The sequence below is a fragment of the Mauremys mutica genome, chromosome 11 (genome assembly GCF_020497125.1).
Source record: "Mauremys mutica isolate MM-2020 ecotype Southern chromosome 11, ASM2049712v1, whole genome shotgun sequence".
Classification (NCBI taxonomy): Eukaryota; Metazoa; Chordata; order Testudines; family Geoemydidae; genus Mauremys; species Mauremys mutica.
The window spans coordinates 47,951,360-47,970,212 of record NC_059082.1 but is presented as its reverse complement, the minus strand read 5'-3'; the positions used below and the strand labels follow the sequence as shown (position 1 = coordinate 47,970,212).

At 43.6% G+C, this 18,853-nt stretch overlaps 1 protein-coding gene across 20 annotated transcripts in view; it reads left to right on the top strand.

The window, feature by feature from the left end:
• The first annotated feature begins 773 nt into the window (after window positions 1-773).
• The window catches only part of MAPK8IP3 (mitogen-activated protein kinase 8 interacting protein 3), a 187,681-nt gene continuing 169,601 nt past the window's right edge, over window positions 774-18,853 (top strand). For all 20 annotated transcript variants that reach the window (XM_044979872.1, XM_044979862.1, XM_044979863.1 and 17 more), the window contains exon 1: window positions 774-1,195. In XM_044979872.1, coding sequence (XP_044835807.1) covers window positions 878-1,195 — 318 coding nt within the window. In that variant the 5' untranslated portion in view covers window positions 774-877. The remainder of the gene's footprint in view (window positions 1,196-18,853) is intronic.

Here is an 18,853-nt window from a genome sequence, read left to right as displayed (position 1 = left end):
TGCAGCCCTTAGTCACACTTTTGCAGGAAACTTGCAGGTGACTACTCCAGCTCATGCATTTTGTGTGCAGTCCTTGAGTTTAGATAACTCTTCAATGTGCTCCTAAGGCAAGAAACCCACCGAACCTTGAATAACTAGTTTCAGGTAGGCTTCAGTGTATCCTGTGGGTTGTATTATGAGACTGGACTCTACTGGCACCTAGATACTTGAGGGGGGATGGGCGATTCTGCGAATGTCATAAATGTAAAGATACTGTCTGTCCAGTAGAGACTAAACTCCTCCAGTCTGCTGAGATTGGGGCTAGAGACCCTGGTTTTGCTATATGCTGTACACTAGTACCTAATATACTAAATAGTAAATCCTTAAATAGAGAACCATGTAAGTATTTAATTTACTGCAATAACTTCCCCCGCCCCCCCTTGAAGTTTTCTGTCTAATTAACAAACAGACCATCAGATCCCTTTTGATTGACTCCTTACATAGATGGGACCCGTTTCATTAGTAAAAACTACCCCAGGATCATTGTTGTTACCAGGAATACTGCGGGTCTTCTTGCATAAAAGGGATGGAGTAGGGGGTTTTGGAGGGAGGGTGAGGACGGATCTGAGTTTACTTTTAACCCTTCAGTGTATGATTATGTTGCCTTCCTTAGGGGTAGCCTCGACTCCCCTCCCTTGTGTGTGGGGCTGGCGCTGACGCAGCACGCGGGAGGCGGCGCTGGGAGTGCCCATTGGCGCAGGGAGGGGGAGGATGGGCAGAGCCCGGCGGCAGCCTCAGCCTCAACATCCAAGGGGAGGCGGAGGCAGGCTCGGCAGCAACGGCAGGTGCTTCGGCGGCGGTGCTCTCCCTGGAGCCCGGCAGGCCGACGGGCGGCAGGATGCTGGAGATCCAGCTGGACGATGGCGGCGTTGGAGGGTACCCGGGGGACGATTACTGCTCGGGCTCGGTGATGTCGGAGCGGGTGTCAGGCCTGGCCAACAGCATCTACCGCGAGTTCGAGCGGCTCATCCGCTGCTACGACGAGGAGGTGGTGAAGGAGCTGATGCCGCTGGTGGTGACGGTGCTGGAGAACCTGGACTCGGTGCTCACCGACAACCAGGAGCACGAGGTGGAGCTGGAGCTGCTGCGGGAGGACAACGAGCAGCTGCTCACGCAGTACGAGCGCGAGAAGGCGCTGCGCAAGCAGGCCGAGGAGGTGAGCCTGGGCCGCTGCTTGCCACCGCCTGCGGGCCGGGCCGCGCCGGCTACCCACTCGGAGCGGGGGAGGGCTCTGCGCCAGCAGCTGGGGGATGTCTCCAGGGATCGGGATGGGAATGGCCTGCGCCAAGACGCCACCCTAGTCAGGGAGCCCGCACCACCCTGGAGCCCACACTCCCTTATCCTCGGCACCCGGCCATCTCTGGGGGGCAGCCAGGCGCCTGCCGAGACCGCAAGCAGGGTCTCTCTCATCCCCAGCGCGGACACGACATCCTTTCCCAGGGACTCCCCCACCGGGCATCCCGAATTCTTCACCCCACAGCTGGGGGCTGACTCAGCCAGTTTGCTCCTCCCACCCTAGGACTCCGTTTTCGGCCCCAGTACAGCTGGGATGGGAGAAGAGGGGATGGGGGCCAATTACTCTTTGAGGAGCGCAGCGCCATGGCGCAAAGGCATCTGGCATGTTCTGGTACCAGTAGCGGGATGTCATTGCTGCATTTAGGGTGGGAACTCTCGTTTGTAAACATTAAAGAGGAGCCAGGAGCTCAAGTTGCTTGTTGTGGGGCAGTGCTGTAAATGGTTGGGGTGATGCAAGTGGAACTCCGTGGATTTCATTCTTGCCTGAGCCACTCAAAGGGATTGACAGCTCTGAGGTTTGGTTTAGGGTGAGGTGACTTGATCATTTGGGTGTATTGCCAGTCTTTTAATAGTAGGCTTGTTGTTGTGTCATATCGGGTGAGTCCTATATTATAGGGGGCAGAACTGTTCTGTGGACTGGCCATAGGCAAGGCAGGGGTAAATCTTTTCTCTTATGTCGGCAGGCCCTGGTTCCTATCTCCATTAAGTCAAATGTTAGCCTGTCAAAGTGTCTTCATTCCAATCTCTAATAGTGATTCTCCTCCCTGCCCCTCACATCACATTAGCATGCAATATGGACAGATGTGGGGTGGTGGTGGTGGTGAAGGCAGGACAGGGAAAAGCAATGGTGATTGTAAGGAAGCTTGACATGCAGTGGGAAGACTTAATAATTCTGAAATATCTTTCTACAAGAACACTTTGTTCTACAGCTAGGGTGCTATCAATGTGTGGCATACATGATGTATTTTTAAGTGTTGTCTCTTACCTGTGATTAGATATACTCCTGATTGCATTGCTCCAGAGCCATAAATGTTCTTCACAGCTGTGACCTTACATTCCCTGCAAACATATCCTGGAGATTTTACCTTTCTTGAAGTGAGATAAGATCAATCTCACTTTGTATTTTCCTTTGTTCCCAAATCTAGGATTGTATTGTGTATGTAGGCAGGCTCCACTGAAGATAAGTATGAAAGTAAACAAAGTTGAGAGGTCAGCATTTGATGAAGCTTCTCTGTTATTAAAATAATTGTTGCCAATTTAAAAGCAAGAAAGAGGAGAATAAACTAGCAAAAAAAGTAACGGGTTCTGTGAATTTGAAGAATTTAATTTAAAAAATGACAACAAAAGAAACCACTTGGAACATATGCTGCTAATATTTGTTTCTGATTAGAACAAATAATTTTTAAAAATCAGTTTACTTTTTATACTTCACTCAATTTGGTTCGACAGTGGTGGTCCATGTCACTTCATTAAGCTAGTGCACTAGCAGGCTACACAGTGCTGTAATGTTTGGAAATGCTTTTAAATCTAAACAATAAGCTGATAATTTGAAATAAAAACAACGTTCTCAAGATATTGGTCTCTAATTCCGTGAATTTATTTTTACCAGACCTACACTTTGGGCTTTAATAACATGGCTTCTGCAACCCAAAAATGTAAGGTTTGCTGGCTGTCAGTTCCACTCTTATCTTACTCATGTCTAGTGCAGTGCAATTAAGTTGATGGGGAACAGCCTGGAAGTAGCTCATGAGAGAGACAATCACCTGGCTGAAAGAGGAGCAAAATTCCTTGATCACTAAGACCCAACAGGACCCCAGGAGGGAAAGAATAGCTCACTTCCACACCTCCCTCTTGCTGCCTGTGCTCCTGCCACTACTAATCCCAAGAGTGGCTCCTCAGCTTTCACAGGCTCATCCAGGCACTTCAAGGGACTGTGGAGCCTTTTGAAACAGCAGTCTCTGAACTGTAAGGAATGAAATCCACACAGTTGCATCAGCCCTCTTTCTCCCCCACAACAGTCAAGTGATTGTCCCTTAATTAACCCAAGATCATGTGGATTATTTTTTACCATTTTGTAGATTAAGAATAAAAAAAGGATTGAGAGTCATTGACCTAGAGTCTGATTTGATAAGTTACCAATGGGAGGATACTTAATGCCTATGATTCTTGAATTCAATGATGATATATAGCATAGTGGAATATTTAATTAGAAATATCCTTCTTGTAGTGTTGAAAGTACGCAGCTCTGATAAATCTTAAATTTGGTTTTGGTGTTGTATTTTGATGATTTCCAGACTGCATTTAAGCTCCTGAAGCTGTTCCTGGCTTTACTGATTTTGTTCCGAATATCCTGGCTTGTTCCACCATCCTGGCTGATGGTGCTGCCCAAGTATGTGAATGTTTCTACATTGATGAGAACATAATCCTCTATCCGTACTGGTGATAATGAGGCAATATTAAAGGTCATGATATCTGTCTTATTGCGGTTGATTTTCAGTCCAATTTGCTGGCTGAATGCATTGAGTTGAGTTGAGGTTTTTTTGTATATGGTATTGGGTATGTGATAGAAGAGCGACATCATCTGTGAAGTCCAGGTCTTCAAGGGATGAAGTGCAGAATGCTGGGGAATGAGAAAGTATGACATGTCCAAACTGTCTTCATTTCATACAACCTGCCTCAGAAAAATCCTCCGTAATCTTTTGGCCCAGAACAATCTCAAACCAAGATTTATTGACACAGTGCAGCCAAGAGGATCTGAGCACCATCATTGCCAGGGACGTTGGAGATGGATCGGTTATGTGCTTCGGATGGAAACTGATTCCATCACCAGAGTAGCAATAAGATAAACACCAGAAGGCAAGTGAAAATGAGGCTGTCTGAAAACAACATGGCGAAGAGTGGTGGAAGCCAAGCTGAAAAACCTGAGGCACAGCTGGGGAAGAATTGAAAGACTTTCCAGAAACAGACAGGAGTGGAGAAGCATTATCATTGCCCTAAATGCCAGAGGCATAATAGGAACATGATGATGACGATGATCCTTCTTGTATCTGGAATGACTGTAAAGGAGAACCTCTCAAACTTGTACATATGACTAGGAGTCTCCTTGTCAAATACTAAATTGTGCAGCCTAGAGTAAATGAATCAAAGCAATAGTCCTTTGTTTTGATAGTTTAGCTTCAATTATTTATTAATATAATTGGTTTTTATAAATGCACGTAGTGGTTGAAAAATAAGTCTGAGTAACTCGAGGCTTCGCTGGGTGGGATACTTTCTTATTAAATCTTTTCAAGGAACTAATTTATGGTCTGATCCTCAACCATTGAAGTCAAAGGGAGTTTGCTTTGATTTATTGGGCATGGGAGGATAAGGTTTAGTTTATACTAAGTCCCCGCAAGCCAGTGGAATGTCAATAGCTGGTTTCCTGGCAGGAAGAATAGAGAAAGCAATCATAGCAGGATGCTTTTTTCCTAGGTTAAAAAAAATTGCTTATGATAATTGCTTATTGCTCATTCTTATGCATGACTGAATGAAAATGAAAAATTCTTTGCAGAGAGAATTGCAACAAATAGAGCAGTAGAAACCAGGTTTTTTATAAGAACAAACCAAAAGAAATCCTTCTCCCTTCCCCTAACAAATAGTTTGCATAGGGTAGACAGCCTTTCCTTACTGCTGTTTCCTTGGACCTACTTCCCAAACACTCTTTACTAGGAAGTGCAGCCAATGATGGGTTACTTGAGCTGCAGTGGTAAAGGTCAATTAGTTTTATGGAGAATTTTACTGTGATAAAAGCAGTCGTAGAGTGTCAAAAGTAAAAATCACTTATTTTCTCACATGGCTGGCCATTACATAGCAGTGTGCATAATAACTGGAGGAAGTCAGTACCTCATAATGTATTTAGCATAGTTTTAGATATGCCAAAAGAAAGTTTAGTTCCATTGTCTTAAATCAGAGAAAACTGAACTGTTAAGAACTATAAACATGGTGGGCAAGAACTTCCTGTTAAGGGGTTGTAACATGAATCTGCTAATGTGAGCTGCCTTGTCAGATTAAATGACAGGGTTGTTCTTAGGGAACTGGGTTGAGTCCCAGTCTTGACTTATCTCTGTATATTAATACCAATTAAAACCGTTAAATTGTCATTGAGATTTTGGGGGTGGGAGGGATGAAGATCTGACCTGTTAATTTTTCTGTAGTCTCATGTCAAAAAACCTCTTGGTTCTAAGTATTTTTGATCAGTTTATGAAGATGAAATTAACTAAAATCAAATGGACATTATGCTGGGATACATAAATAATGCATCTTGCGCCTTCTGTTAACTATGACAGCAGTACCAACCAACCTTATTATCAGTGCTGTGGTTACAGAAAATGATGGCACACCAAGACTTTCTTGGCATAATGTGTAGACTGAAGTTGTTAAACTACTTTAATGTCACCTCCACTCAAGACATCATAAAAGTAGTTTTGTATGAGAACACTTCCATTCTCAGTCTAAGAGGATATTATGGGCATGTGTTTTTAAAATATTTGCCAAAAGCTAAACAGACCTTCACTTTCAATTGCATTACAAGGCTTTAGATATAGATTGATTCATTTTTTGTTTTACTTGTCCTGAAATGGGAAGTGGAAGTTCCCCAATACATGGATAGGAAAACAGAAGCTTCAGTGAAATTAGGCAGTGTTGGCAATTCTTGTGATTTTTATGGCTCAATTTACAATATTTGGTGGTATTCTTAAAATCCCAGCTGCTGGAGTTGTGTGATTACATGGCAATCCCAGTTTATTTATTTATTTACTTGTAAGTTAAGGCTAAGTTTCTGGAGCTCATGAGGTTGTGGAGAAAAGCTTGAACATGTGACCTCTAGACTAGAGGCTTAAAAACCAGAAGGCAAATACAAAACCCCTCCAATTTAATTATTTTAATCTCATGATTTTTTGAGGCTGACTAATGATTATCAAATGCTTGGGATTGACACTACTGCTGTACTGCCCCAGGGTATGCTAGATAATAATTGGAGATATACCAATCTCCTAGAACTGGAAGGGACCTTGAAAGGTCATCAAGTCCAGCCCCCTGCCTTCACTAGCAGGACCAATTTTTGCCCCAGATTCCTAAGTGGCCTCCTCAAGGATTGAACTCACAACCCTGGGTTTAGCAGGCCAATGCTCAAACCACTGAGCTATCCTTCCCCCAGGAAGACTCTTTTCTTCCTTCTGTTGAAAAGCACCGCGCGCGGTCCCTAAAAAGTGCTACATTTGGACACTGCTCATTTCTACACTGAAATAAGTAGGACCTGTAAAGATCACATTTGGGCCCTCAATCTGTGTTTTATATTTTTTTATATATATAACCAAAGAGATGGGGTCAGTTGGTGTACATCAGTACAGCTCCATTGAGGTATGGAGCTGTGCTGATCTATCTGAGGAGCTGGCCCATTGGCCTGATGTTTATGTGAAAACTGTTTCCAGTGAATTTTAAACACTGCTGGGGAAGATTAGCCACTGCAGCATTTTATTAATTAGCAAAGTGAAACTGAAAATAAACTAGTCTCTGGGCAATGGCTATGCTGAGAGAAATGTGAACAAATAGCATGAATCCTAAAGACATACTATTGAGACAAGCTGGGGGAGGTAATAGTTTTTATTTGACCAGCTTCTGTTGGTGAGAGAGACAAGCTTTCATGCTACACAGATTTCGTCCAATAAAAGTTATTACCTCATCCACCTTGTGTCTAATATCCTGGGACCAACATGGCTACAACACTGCATATAAGGATTTATACTAGATCATTCATGTTCCACTTTTAATCTTTTTAAACTATGTCCCCCACTTAATTTTACAGTTTGGTATGAACTTTAATTATCTCATACTCAAGAAAAATGTGTGCATTAGTATCAAAATTATATCACATAGAGTTACTTCATCCTGCTTTCAGAGATTTAGAGTGTTGGCCAACTTTGTTGAGTGTAAGTCTTCTCCCTAGAAAAGTGCTTGGAGCTGAGGGCTTGGAAAGCAAGAATGTTTCCTAACGTGTTTAAGGAAGAGAGGTATCATAACTACATCTTTTCCTTATACCACTGGTTAAAGCCACTTGAACTGCATAGAATAGAACTCAGACTGGCACATATCAATGATAGATCTAACTTTCCAGGAAAAAGCTTTTATGCTCTGCTCTTTTGACTGAAGTTCAAGGTCTATAAGCAGCATCCATTGGAAAACTGCCACCAAAAAAAATCCATTTTGATTTTAAATGAGCCATCTCAGCAATTGTGACTTCGTATTTCTGAACAATAAAGTTCCCTTTTTGTCTAATCAAACTTCCAAGCTGCTACATTTGAAAGGTTTTGTTTGCATTAGCTAAACAAGGATTAGTTTAATCCTTTGCTTTTAACTTTAGGAGTCAGGCTTGAAATACCTGCTGAAAACTCAGCTATTTGTATGGTGCATTACATGCCCTTTAACTCACTCCCAGAAACGTTCTCCCAGCCAGTAGGCTCCTATCAACAACTGTAGGTGCCTAAATACCTTTTGAAATATGGCTCTACCTGCCCTGTTGAGGGATGCTTTTAAACACTGTCTCTCCTATCCCCACACACTAATTTTCTTGTAAGGTGTCTAGGAGACAGTAAAAAAATTTGTCTATCAGATTGCAGCTATGCTGTGTACTCAAGGATCTGTTTCTCTCCCTTGTGACTTTTTTTTCTTAATTGTCTGTTTTTTTTTCTGTCTCCGTGATATGAATCTCACAGTCTAGGAAAGAACTTACTCTTTTCCCACCCTGCAATCTGACCTCAGAAATAGTTGCTTGATGGAAATTTCTGCAGATTGGTGATCTCATACCACAAAAGAAGAAAAACATTCTAGCAGACTCTAGATAAAAAGAGACTCGGCCCATCATACTATACTAATAACTATGTGTGGTTCCCTTTATATTCTTCAGACCCCTATTCACCTGCTCCTGATGGTTGCAGGCATTGACATGAGTGAAAATAAATAAGTGAAACGGGTGCATTGAATTTCACCCACTCAATGAGCAGCACAATCTCTGTGTTTATACTGTCTTTTGAGTTCTTTTGTTAAATGTTATTGTTTTTAATATCTTTTTAGTCTTTAAACAGGGTAGCTACTGATCCTGGAAATTTCTAGGAAAATACTGAGAAATTTCTCTGAGACTATTTTTTTCCCTGCTGAATGTATAAATATTAAATTTCTCAGTTACGACACTTTCCATCTGACTTGTTATAGACTTCAAACGTAAGCAGATTTTGTGACCTGCCCCTTCAACTAATCAGAAATAAAACTGAGTATGACTGAGTGGCTATAATGCGATGGTAGAAAAAATTCCAAGTGTTGATCAGGTATTTAACATAGTATCTACCTATCTGTCCCTCTTGTCAGAACTGTATTTGGTTTAGAGCTGATGATTATGTTATGATTACAATTCAATACTGAATTCAATAAATACAATGTGATTCAATTAGAAAAAAAAACCTAGTTCCCTGGAAATCCTGCAATTTCAAATTCAGACCTCAGTAAACATTCAGTGGAGGTAAAATGTTTCATTTTCCCCTTTCATCCAACGTATGTTGTGGGCAAATAAGAGTAGTAACCATTCCCTTTAGCAATAACAAACATAGAGTCAATAGTGTGATACCAACATCAGATCATCTGTTGCGTTAATGTCAGTTACCTTTTGCTTTTTTTCTTCTTTATCCAGGATAAAACAAAGCAATCAAACTATTTCCTCTTCTTCCTCAAAAGATCATAGAATCATAGAATATTAGGGTTGGAAGAGAGGAGGTCATCTAGTCCAATCCCCTGCTGAAAGCAGGACCAACACCAACTAAATCATCCCAGCCAAGGCTTTGTCAAGCTGGGCCTTAAAAACCTCTAAGGATGGAGATTCTACCACCTCCTTAGGTAACCCATTCCAGTGCTTCACCACTCTCCTAGTGAAATAGTGTTTCCTAATATCCAACCTAGACCTCCCCCACTGCAACTTGAGACCATTGCTTCTTGTTCTGTCATCTGCCACCACTGAGAACAGCGGAGCTCCATCTTCTTTGGAATCTCCCTTCAGGTGGTTGAAGGCTGCTATCAAATCCCCCCCTCACTTTTCTGTAGACTAAATAACCCCAGTTCCCTCAGCCTCTCCTCATAAGTCATGTGCCCCAGCCCCCTGATCATTTTCATTGCCCTCCGCCGGACTCTCTCCAATTTGTCCACATCCCTTCTGTATTAGGGGGACCAAAACTGGATGCCTTACTCCTGGTGTGGCCTCACTAGTGCTGAATATTGGGGAATAATCACTTCCCTCGATTTGCTAATACAGCCCAATATGCCATTGGCCTTCTTGGCAACGAGGGTACACTGCTGACTCTCATCTAGCTTCTCATCCACTGTAATCCTCAGGTCCTTTGCTGCAGAACTGCTGCTTAGCCAGTCGGTCCCCAGCCTGTAGCGGTGCATGGGATTCTTTCTTCCTAAGTGCAGGACTCTGCACTTGTCCATGTTGAACCTCATCAGATTTCTTTTGGGTCAATCCTCCAATTTGTCTAGGTCACTCTGGACCCTATCCCTACCCTCCAGCATATCTACCTCTCCTCCCAGTTTAGTGTCATCTGCAAACTTGCTGAGGGTGCAATTAATCCCATCATCCAAATCATTAATAAAGATGTTGAACAAAACTGGCCCCAGGACCAACCCCTGGGGCACTCCGCTTGATACCGGCTGCCAACTAGACATCGAGCTGTTGATCACTACCCTTTGAGCCCGATGCAGTGATGTTACTCAGCTGAAAGTAAATAAAACAAGATATGCTCTCCCCTCTGTGAGGACAAGTGTGGGGGCAGGTTACTGGCTTAAGGATTGTCTGGAGCAGCACTGGAAGAAGCAGCTTTTAAATTGCTTCCTTTCCTTCTTTCTCTTCTGTCTGCTTGAGGTGAAAGGAGAGATCACCTAAAGCAGCTTGGGAGCAACATCTACCCTCTCCAACTCTCCATTATGTGTTTCAAATACCTGACTTGGTCTTATTTTTATCCTTGTTTGTGCACCATCTGATCAGAGAGGACAAAATTAGCAGAACTTGGATGAGGTTTATGTGTGGGACAGAAATGGGGACTTTAATTGAGTTTGGCAACAGTGTAATGTCTTGTTAAACACAGAACACCCTGGTTTGCTCTCTGGGCCTTGGTCTCCCACTGCCTGGGCTGGGCATTGATAATCTCTCAGAGGCAGAATATTCTGCCCTGGTTAGGTGGAGGGCAGAGGAGAGATGTATGCCTGCTATCAATCAGGAGCAGCTCTTCTGATATACTGAGTAGATTTAGTGAGTGCCAAAGAGTTTTCTGATGGACACAACACATCTACTCAAACATACAGACAAATACAACTAAAGCTCATACGCCAATCAGGCTATTTTCCCTACAGTCTGTGAAGAGAGAACTAATGTATATTTTTAAGTATGTGGAAGGTTCACAAATTATGCTAATGAAGGGCCATATACATGGATCCTAAATACAAATATTTTTAAAGTCAATCTTTTTATTAGTATTTATGATTGATTGTTACGATTATTTAAAAAAAATTTGAAGTTAGAAAATCAAATAATATGAGGAATTACTTTATTTAAAGATCAGATCAAAATGATTGTGTTCCCAGGCATTAATAAACAAAAGCCATAGTCAAGTATCCCTCAACACACACAATTAAATATGACACACTGTAAACCCCAAATATACTCCACTGACATCTTCTCATGATGAAATGCAACAATCTGTACCTTAATCACTTTCTGTCCACTACTGAGTGAATTTTCCAAGGTTATCTTTGGAGCATGCCAGATGTAGGAAACAGTGACATATCATTTTTCTGGTTTAGGGAGAGGGACTAGGAAATAAGGAAAGGCCAAGAAGGTAAACAGACTTTCTAATTCTTTAATTTTTGTCTCATGGTACTGTTGAAAGTGAATTTGGCCAAATAAAATAAAAAAATGTATCATAAAAAATGTCTGACAGAGCATCAACTTGGATGTTGCTTTGGTGAAATTCTTCATTATTTGTATGAATCAGATTATCCTTTCTGTAGAATCAACCTATGTACCTAGTATGGGAATTCCTTAGTGGCATTCCTTCCCTATTCTATTTTTTAAAATTGGTTCTAAAACAGTTTAACCAAACATTTGAGAAATCCTCTCTGCAAATCCATGGGGAAACATCACCATAAAAACTAGCAACTTTAAGCTGGGATTTTCAAAAGAGCCAAAAGGAGTTAGACACCCAGTTCCCACTGAAGTTCAATGAGCTTTGGCACCCAACTCCCTTTGTTTATGATAATAAATACACCAGGGTAATGAAAGTTTGCTTGGTGGTGCAGGGGAAGGCGAGGGGACTGTTTGTGGATAGTTCCTAGCACATTGTAGACATTAATGATATAATAATAATAAACAGGCTCCTTTGAAAATCCCAGGCTAAGGAAATTGTGTCAAAGATGACAGGTCTATGGTGTTCCTACTATAAAGAGCGCTGGCATTGGAATTTCAGAACACTTTAATCTGCAAAAGAAAAACTGCAGCCTTGGAAAAAATCCAAACTTACCTTTTTGTTGAACCAACAGTCAAGTCCTCTGTGTTCTGGCTTTGTGATTTATTTGTTAAGCATCCAAACATGTGCTGGCTGTCCTGCAAAAACTATTAAAGAAACAGTCCTTGCCCCAAAGATCTTACAATATATTCAGTGTGTCACACAAAGTGAAGGTCATAAACAGACCCAAAGAGAGAGAGAGAGAGAGTGTGTGTGTGTGTGTTGGGGCAGAGGGGATGTGCAGAGGAAGGACAAAGTGAAGATCCCAGATTACTCAGGAGTCATTGCATCTTGGTGGTTCTGTTTCCTCCTCTTCCTCCACTACAGAGATGTAGGCCATGCCTACACTACGGGGACTATAGCAGCAGCATAGCCAGGGGCGGCTCCAGACCCCAGCACGCCAAGCGCGTGCTTGGGGCAGCATGCCACGGGGGGCACGCTGCCGGTCGCCGGGAGGGCGGCAGGTGGCTCTGGTGGACCTCCCACAGGCGTGCCTGCGGAGGGTCCGGTGGAGCCGCGGGACCAGCGGACCCTCCGCAGGCATGCCTGCGGGAGGTCCACCGGAGCCGCGGGACCAGCGACCGGCAGAGCGCCTCCCGCGGCATACCGCCCTGCTTGGGGCAGCGAAATGTCTAGAGCCGCCCCTGAGCATAGCTATCGTAGCTATGCCAACATAACCCCATATTATAGACACAGTCTACTGTGATGAAGCGATTTTTCTGTCACTGTAGGAACACTACCTCCCCGAGTGTTGGGGGTCAGATGGTAGCTAGGTTCATTGACCTAGCTGCATCTACACCAGGGGTTAGGTCAGTATAGCTACAGTGCTCAGGAGTATGGATTTTTCACACCCCTGAATGCCTTAGATATGTTAGAAGTTTTACATGGAGACTGGGCTTCAAGATGTAGTTGAGTAGCAGAAGCTGGTTTTTAGGATGGAGCTGGAAGAGATGGCTATGGAATGGGTTTGCAGAGGAATAGGGGTTTTTGTTTTTGAACTATCTACTGTTGTGAAAAGTAGGTTTGGTCATTGCAGATATTCTACTGCAGTTGTACTTTAGGAAACTGACTAGCTTTGGTTTTAGTATCTGAAAGCTAAAATGGATGAACTTGGTGTGTGTGTGTGTGTATGTGTGTCAGGACATTGGCGGAGTTTGATGGAAGGGCATGGGGGGTGTTGCCTCCCCAAACTGCAAGCTCCAGGCAGGCAGCCTGAATATGCAATGTAATGAGTTCTGCAGAGAAGACAGGAGACATGCTGCTACCAGCTTGTGCTCCAAAGGCAGGGAGTCAGAATTTTTTTTATAAATAGAGTGATTAACAGGTGATTAAGATAAGAAAGGGCTGTTAAGATGCTTCCTAAAGTTAAATGATCTGTTCAAAGCTTGATGAACTGCAAAAATTAAGTAGCCTAAATGACAGAAAGTAATTGTAGATTTTTCTACAGTTCTTTCAATTGTTGTATTCAAGAGGTAGTAATAAAGTTACTAATATGTTTCTTTGAAAAGATAACTGATTTTTTTAGACAAAAGAAGTACAGTAGATCTAATCTACCTGGATGCCAGTAAGGCATTTGATACAGTTCCACATAAGAAATTGTTAGTTAAATTGGAGAAGATGGGGATCAATATGAGAACTGAAAGGTGGGTAAGGAACTGGGTAAAGGGGTCGCACTGAAAGGTGAACTGTCAGGCTGGAGCAGCAATTTTCAGCCCACAGCCTGCATGCAGCCCAGTTAGCACACAACTGCAGCCCAGCTCAGCTTTGTGCTAAAGGCTGCCCACATGCCAGGTCTGCCAGGTTCCTGGCTGCCTGGTGAGGAGGGATCTGGGCTGCCGGCCTGCCCCATGGGGTTGGGGGTCTAGGGCTCCTGGCCTGCCCAGAAGCTCCAGGGGCTGGGGCAGTTGCATGGCAGGAATCCAGGGCAGGCAGGTGGGATCCAGGGCAGCTGCGCAGCGGAGGGCATGGTGGGGGTCCAGGGCTGGGGCTCAGGTAGCACATTGTGAACTACATATGCATCCCACAGTGTGTAATACATTGAGAACTACTGGGCTAGAGGAAGGTTACTAGTGGAGTTCCTGTGGGATCAGTCTTGGGACCAGTCATATTTAACATTTTTATTACCGACCTTGGCACAAAAAGTTGGAGTGTGTAATAAAATTTGCAGATGACACAAAGTTGGGAGGTATTGCCAATATGCAGGAGGACTGGAATATCATACAAGAAGATATGGATGACCTTGTAGATTGGAGTAATAGAAATGGGATGATATTGAATAGTGCAGAGTGCAAGGACTAACAAGAAGAATTTTTGCTATATCCAGGGACGTAATAGTTGGAAGTGACATAGGAGGAGAAAGAGCAGGATATTTTTATTGATTGCAGGATGACTATGAGCCGTCTGTGTCATACAGCTGTGAAAAAAGACTAATGTGGTCCCGGGCTGCATAAGGTGACGTATTTCCAATAGAGATAGGGAAGTGTTAGTACTATTATACAAGACGCTGGTGAGACCTCATCTGCTGTACTGTGTGCAGTTCTGGTCTCCCATGTTTAAGAAAGATGATTTCAAACTGAAACAGGTGCAGAGAAGGGGTATGAGAATGATCTAAGGAATGGAAAACCTACCTTATGAGAGGAGACTCAACAAACTTGGCTTGTTTGGCCTAACCAAAGAAGGCTGAGGGGAGATGTGATTGGTCTCTATAAATACATCAGGGGAGGGATAAATACCAGGGAGGGAGAGGAGTTATGTGGACCCCAGAACAAATGGATATAAACTGGCCATAAACAAATTTAACTTGAAATTAGGTGAAAGTTTCTAACCAGCAGAGGAGTGAAGTTCTGGAGCAGCCTCTCAAGGGGAGCAGTGGGAGCAAAAAACCTAACTGGCTTCAAGATTGAGCATGATAAGTTTATGGAGGAGATGGTATGACAGGACTGCCTACAATGATGTGTGGCCAATAGTGTCTTTCTGTAGCAAAAATCCCCAACGGCTGGAGACAGGACACTAGATGAGGATGACTCTGAGTTATGACAGAAAATTTTTGCCCAGGTATCTGGCTGGTGGGTCTTGCCCACATGCTCAGGGTCTAAATCAGGGGTAGGCAACCTTTGGCACGTGTGCCGAAGGTGGCACGAGAGCTGATTTTCAGTGGCACTCACACTGCCTGGGTCCTGGCCACCGGTCCGGGGGGCTCTGCATTTTAATTTAATTTTAAATGAAGCTTCTTAAACATTTTAAAAACCTTATTTACCTTACATACAACAATAGTTTAGTTATATATTATAGACTTATAGAACGAGACCTTCTAAAAACGTTAAAATGTATTACTGGCATGCGAAACCTTAAATTAGAGTGAATAAGTGAAGATTCGGCACACCACTTCTGAAAGGTTGCCGACCTCTGGTCTAAATGATCACCATATTTTGAGTCTGGAAGGAATTTTCCCCCCGGGTCAGATTGGCAGAGACCTTGGGGGTTTTTCATCTTCCTCTACAGCATGGGGCACGGGTCATTTGCTGGTTTGAACTAGAGTGAATGGTGGATTCTTTGTAACTTGAAGTCTTTAAACCATGATATGAGCACATCAGTAACTCAGCCAGAGGTTCAGGGTTTATTACAAGAGTTGGTGGGTGAGGTTCTGTGGCCTGCAATGTGCAGGAGGTCAGACTAGATGATCATGATGGTCCCTTCTGACTTTAGTAAGAGTATCTGAGTAAGAATTTACATTACAGTTTTAAACCTAACCAGTGGCCCTTAAGTGACTTGCCACAAGATGTCAGAGCATGTTAGTATTAGAGCTGAGTGGGTCTCATATTTATTTAATTTTCTTTCGTGTTATAGGAACTAGATACAATGTTCCTGTCAGAGATTTCTAAGTTATTATCTACAAAAAACCTAGAGTTTTCAGTTTTCCAAGTAGCCTCTGGAATCACAGTTAAAGTTGCCCCTCCACCCTCCAAAAAATCTGAAATGACACCCCTGTGGGCAGGCATGGAATTTGCCCCCCCCACGCATGTCCCCATTGGCCTGACTGGCGCTGCCCCCCCAAATATAGAAGTCAAACTATGCCTAGGATTCAGGACTAATCCTGTACGAAGTATAGATGAAAGGTTTATTAAATGCTGCGAAGAGGCTGATACATTAAGGAGTTTTTTTCTTCTTAGCCTCTTCCATGAATCCCCATTTTTGAGGTATTTTATTTTTAACTTGATGCTGTCTATCTCCACCTTCCATTTCAGTTAAATTAGCTGTTGTTAAACTTAATAGTCTCACTAAAGTCCCGTGGGACTGTTCCTTAGTTGGTAAAATGTCCTCCACTTTCTACTAGGCATAGATGGTGGATTTTCTAATGTTTCTTGTGTTCTCTCAGTTTCAGTGACCTGAATTTGGACTAAAACTTAGTTGCCTAGTTCTGGAATCATATGATGTTTCTCTGGAAGAGAAGGTGGATGTGTCTGTAATAACAAGGCAAAGCTATGACCCTAAACCCCTGCTCTGTAAGAGCTGATATTTTAGCAGAAATAGATAGCTACACCTGCTGGGAATCTCAGAAGAAAAGCTCTGTTGGATTTGATCAGAATACCTTGCAGTTGCCCAGTAATCTTAGGGCTGTTTCTTGCAAGAGCTGTGCAATTACTGAGCTGTTTTTCTGTTGGACCTGAAATGTTAGGGCACAGTATGACAGTACATGCCACATATTTCTTATATTATAAATTCCCTTTTGCAGAAGAGGGAGATTGGAGATGTTTGCTGAAAGGGGAGGAAAAAGAGATTGGGAGAAATAGATAAGGGGAGAAGAGAGTGACTGTCCCAGCAGGCCTCTTCCTATTATTCTTTTCTTGTATGAGCCTTGGAACTCCTCCACTATTATAACCCATGTGGAAAATGTGTGGGTGAATACACTAGCTTTTCACCTTTAGGGTATGTCTATGGCAATTAAACACCTATAGCTGGCCTGGGTCAGCTTGCAGGACTTGGGCTATGGGGCTGTAAAATTGTTGTGTAGATGTTAGGGCTCAGGCTGGACCCCGAGCTCTGGGACCCCATGATGGGGGTGGGTCACAGAGACTGGGCTCTAACCTGAACCCAAACGTCTACCCAGCAATTTTTAGCCGTGCAGCCCAACCCCTGTGAGCCTGAGTCAGCTGACCTGGACCAGCTGTGGCCATGCTACAGGTCTTTTATTCCAGTGTAGATGTACCCTTGGAGGCCCCAGGTTCATTTCTTCCTGGTGTTAAAAGTGAAATAGGCTTGGAGTAACTTTACCCTTAATCACCATTGTCCACCTTCAAAAAAACCCCACCACACAGCTGAACATAATTGTCACTCTTTGCTCAGGTGAACTCCAGACTGAAGAGCACTGGCAGAGCTGCATGAGGTGTCAAGACTAGACTAGAAGGGAGCACTGCCAGCCATGATCAAAAAGACATTGGTTAAGTTGTGAGGGAAAGCTTTCCTCTCTACCCACTTACGCTATGTCTGGCTCTGGCTAGTGCGGCTGTCCCCTGGCTTTAAGCCATGACCCAGAAAAGCATGGAAGTGTGATCTTAACTTCAGGCACATCAGCAATTCCATTGACTTCAATGAGACTACTGATATGCTTGAAATTATGTATATGGTTAAGATTTGTGTTGACTCGGGGCCTTAATGAAGGTTAAATTCACCCAATATTTAAAAGTTACAATGCAGAACATTAAGGTTTCTATGTACAGAGGAAAGTGAAATAGATGTTCAATTATCACCTCAAGTTTCTAAAATTTACAAGACTCTAAAGTTGACTGTTGACAGGGCGAATCTTAAAACCCTATCAAATTCTCCAGTTAAGAAATTGTTACCTTTTTATTCCAAGACACTCATTTAACTGACTTACTGTAAGAGTCTGAAGAAGTTCAGGGTAGGTCTAATAATTCATGTAAGGTCTGAGGCTCATGTGGGAGTGAGATCTGGATGGCTTAATTGCATTATAAGCAACTTTCTTTTAAGCGTTTTAAATCTGCAGGAGATTTACATGCACTGTCCTACTGCTCTTGTTTGGTAAAGTAGAAAGATGAGGGGAGCTTGCAGTTAGGTAATAGGAGTCTAGCGATCTGAGATACTTGCTCATTTAATTTTGATTTGCAATGAGAAAACAACTGCAGCTAATGTGCGTCTGATCTTTTGAAGATCTTCAGAAAGGCTGCTAGTGGTTAAAAGCACAGGACTGGAAGTAAAGGAGTCTGGATTATTTTTCTGGTTCTGCCACCAACTTTCTTCCGAGTGCGCTCCGCTCTTGCTCCATCTCTTCTTGCCCCTGCTCCTCCTCCTCCCCTCCAGCGCCTCCTGCCTGCCGCTGAACAGCTGATCAGCAGGTCCACCGACAGGGGAGACAAAAAGGGCAGGGACATTAAAGCACTATGGCAGCGCTTTATGGACGGTCCTGTGCTGTGGCAGCACTGGGCCGCCGACCTGGTGGGGCAGCAATGTTAAAGTGCTGCTATTCAAAGGACCCTGCAGCTCTTTAATGTCCCTGCCCCTTTTGACCCCCCCTTGGCCGCCGACGGACGGGGGGGGGGGCAAAGGGAGCAGCTGCCCTGGGGCCGGCAATTTAAAAGGGCCCAGGGCTTTGGATGCCGCTACCGCAGCAGTGGTGTCTGGAACCCTGGGCCCTTTAAATTGGCACGGGAACCCTGGGCAGCGCGGACCAGGCGGCCTGGAAGGGCTGGCTGGGGGATGCTGACCCCTAGCCCCGCCCCTTCCACCCGAGGCCCCGCCCCTTCCGGGGGGCCAGAGCCGCCCCCACCCTGTACCGGTAAGTGTCCTGAGTTACTTTCACCCCTGTGTAGTAGTAGTAATGTTTTTATTAGATTACACATTTGAATTTATATTCTTGCAAAGCATCGTTAACAGATAGGCCTGCAGTATCTGGGACGCTGTGTATGTAATCCTAGATAATT